Genomic DNA, 2,890 nt, shown 5'->3' on the forward strand with positions numbered 1-2,890 from the left:
CCCTCCCCCCCCCCCCCTCTTCTCCTGGAAACTGAAAGGATTTTTTTTGCTTTGGTCCGGGTTTTATTTTATTTATATCCAAGGGGCACAGAGGAGGGGGAAATCCTGATGGAAGAGCAGAGCGTGGGGAGGCGTGCAGGGAAAGGGGGGGGGGGGGGGGAGCAGGAAACTTTTGGACTGGACGTTGGGTTTTTGGTTTCTTTTTTTTTTTAATGGTTGGTCCGGGGCCAGGAAATGCGAATCCTTTCAAATTCCCTTTGTTCTCTCACTCTCTGACAACCAGAGCTTTAAAAAAAAAAAAAAAAAAAAAGGAAGACCGAAAAAGAAAAGGGGGAAAAAAAAAGGTGGGGGAGGCGGGGGGGGGGAAACGGGTGGGGACGGTGGGGTTTAGCAGAGGGAAAGGCTGTGGTGTTCTTTCTGCAGCCTGATTGTTCCCAGATGTGCATTGCAAAAACATCTGGCTCTGCAGAACCAATAGACCCCCCCCCCCCCAACCCCCCCTTCTGACCCCCCTCCTGCAGGGCACCCAATGGGGTTTGGTGGAGATGGAGTGGGGTGTTGAGGGCGCTGTGCCCCCAACCCTGTGCCTTCGGGTGGAAAAATCCCGATGGTTGGATGGCTGCTGTTGAGCGGCTGCCGTGGTTTGCTGCTGAGATGGGATGTGAGGATGTGGTGGTGGCCTTCGTGGAGATGGTGGGGGTGTTGTCATCGTGTTCCCATCGAGGATGCTGACGCCTGGTTCTGTGCATGGGGTCGGGGAGTGGAAGATCCCTCATGGGAAATTGGAACTAAAAGGAAAGTGGAGCACTGGGTCGTGGTTGATTTGGGGTCCTGACCAGCACCCAGCGCCCCGAGGCTGGAGAAAACCTCCTAGAGCTGCACGTTGATCCTGTTCATCCCTGTGCAATTCCTGGTAGCCAACACTGTGTGCATCTGCTGCTCCCCTGGTGATGGGAAGCGAGACAGGGCAGGGCTGTGGGGCACAGGACCCGAGGTTCTGGGACTGGGATGGGACCCCCATTGGGACCCCCGAGGTCTGCCTGTTGGCCAAGCGTGGCTGTCCAACCTCAGTTGGTGCCAATCCCAACAGTCTGATGCTCCCAAAGCCTGTAAGGGCTGGGAGTCAACATCTCCAGTACCTACAGAGCTGGGGATGGAGGGGAATGGGGCCTCGATTTCCCCTCTCTATCAGCAGGGTGGGGTCCCCATCCCATGCCACAAAGCTTCCTCCTGGATGGGCAGATGGTTGCATTTCCAACACTTCCATTGTATTCATTATTCTCTTTCCCAATTTTATTGTGTTTTCCCTCTGCCCCCATCCAGACTGTGCCGTGCTCCTGCAACTACCTCCCATCACCATGAGAGCGCTGTGCCTCGTCCTGCTGGGCCTGCCAGGTGAGTGCCAAGGCCCAAAGCAGCCCCACACTTTGGGAGCACTGTAGGCTCAAAAATGTCTTGTCCTCCCCCTTCTCCCCCCTTCCCAGCGCTCCTGGTCCAGGGCCAGTACAGCAGGTTTGAGGGCATTACCTACCCGGAGCCGGTGCAATACTCCCAGTACGACCAGCAGGCAGGTGAGAGCCTTCATCCACCTCCTCTTCTTGCAGCTTTGCTTTCCCTAATGCCTTTCCCCATGCTCTGCTCCGTTCCCTTTTCCACCCCAACCCCCCATGTTTCCCATTGCTCCCAATCCCCACGGGCTGTGCGATAACACAACATCCTTACACTCCATTTTCTCCCTTTTTTTCCTCCAGAAATTCAGGATTACTACGACTACCACGGTGAGTGCAACCCCTGGGGCAGGTTTGGGGCTGGGGTCGCACATCCTCACTGTTCTATCCCCACAGATGTGACCCCACGCACCCCAGAGGAGCAGTTTCGCTTCCAATCCCAGCAGCAATCCCAGCAGGAAGTTGTGCCAGCACCGACCATGGGTGGGTGCAAAACAGCGACCACAACCCCCCCCCTTCCCCCTTCCAGCACTGCCCAGACCCTAAAACCTGACTGGGGGACAGCAGGATGCTCCCTATGCCCAACCCCAAAGCTTTGTTCTTCCTCCCATCAGCTGCTGCCCCCGAGACTGAGCCCACAGAGCCCGGACCTCTGGGTAAGTGTGGCTTTCACCGCTCTCCTCCTAACACAAATATGGTGCAACTTGGGTCCCTTCCTCCACCCATGCATCCCCCCCATGGTTTCATCCTTCCTCCGGGGGGGGGGGGGGGGGAGAGGGGTAGGGAACAATGCAATGCTGAACACACCCCCAGTGCTCATGGATTTTTCTCCCCTATCTAAACCTGCTTGCATTTTTGGAGCAAAACAACACGTCACCAGCTCTGGCTCTCATTGCAGACTGCCGGGAGGAGCAGTACCCCTGCACCAGGCTCTACTCTGTCCACAAGCCCTGCAAGCAGTGCCTGAACGAGATCTGCTTCTACAGGCGAGCGCAGGGGCTGTCTCCCCCCCCATCCCCCCCAAAATCCTCATTGGCACATTTGGGTTTGTTTTTGAACCCCAAATCATCCTTTACCCCGCAGCCTCCGCCGGGTCTACGTGATCAACAAGGAGATCTGCGTCCGCACCGTGTGCGCCCACGAAGAGCTGCTGAGGGGTAAGGACTCATCCATCAGCTCAGGGACACCTCCCCCCCATCCCCCCCATCGTTGGGTACCACCAAAGATGGTTAAACACAGCAAAGCCACGCTCCCCGTTCCCAGTCACCACCGGTTTAGGTGCAGCAGCGGCTGCTGGAAGAGTTTTGTGCTTCCATCTCCCTGCAGCCGACCTGTGCCGTGACAAGTTCTCCAAGTGTGGTGTGATGGCCACCAGTGGGCTCTGCCAGACCGTGGTCACCTCCTGTGCCCGCAGCTGCGGGGGTTGCTGAAGCCCCCACCTC

At 57.1% G+C, this 2,890-nt stretch overlaps 1 protein-coding gene across 1 annotated transcript in view; it reads left to right on the forward strand.

Annotated features, from left to right (window-relative positions):
- Window positions 1-2,884, forward strand: part of MFAP2 (microfibril associated protein 2) — a 3,340-nt gene extending 456 nt beyond the window's left edge. The window contains exons 2-9 of the mRNA XM_042883018.1: window positions 1,324-1,395; window positions 1,485-1,571; window positions 1,752-1,778; window positions 1,845-1,931; window positions 2,063-2,104; window positions 2,347-2,434; window positions 2,532-2,605; window positions 2,775-2,884. Coding sequence (XP_042738952.1) covers window positions 1,359-1,395; window positions 1,485-1,571; window positions 1,752-1,778; window positions 1,845-1,931; window positions 2,063-2,104; window positions 2,347-2,434; window positions 2,532-2,605; window positions 2,775-2,878 — 546 coding nt within the window. The 5' untranslated portion in view covers window positions 1,324-1,358 and the 3' untranslated portion in view covers window positions 2,879-2,884. The remainder of the gene's footprint in view (window positions 1-1,323; window positions 1,396-1,484; window positions 1,572-1,751; window positions 1,779-1,844; window positions 1,932-2,062; window positions 2,105-2,346; window positions 2,435-2,531; window positions 2,606-2,774) is intronic.
- The last annotated feature ends 6 nt before the right edge of the window (window positions 2,885-2,890 follow it).

The sequence above is a fragment of the Lagopus leucura genome, unplaced genomic scaffold (assembly GCF_019238085.1).
Source record: "Lagopus leucura isolate 7727_CA_CO unplaced genomic scaffold, USGS_WTPT01 Super-Scaffold_100037, whole genome shotgun sequence".
Classification (NCBI taxonomy): domain Eukaryota; kingdom Metazoa; phylum Chordata; class Aves; order Galliformes; family Phasianidae; genus Lagopus; species Lagopus leucura.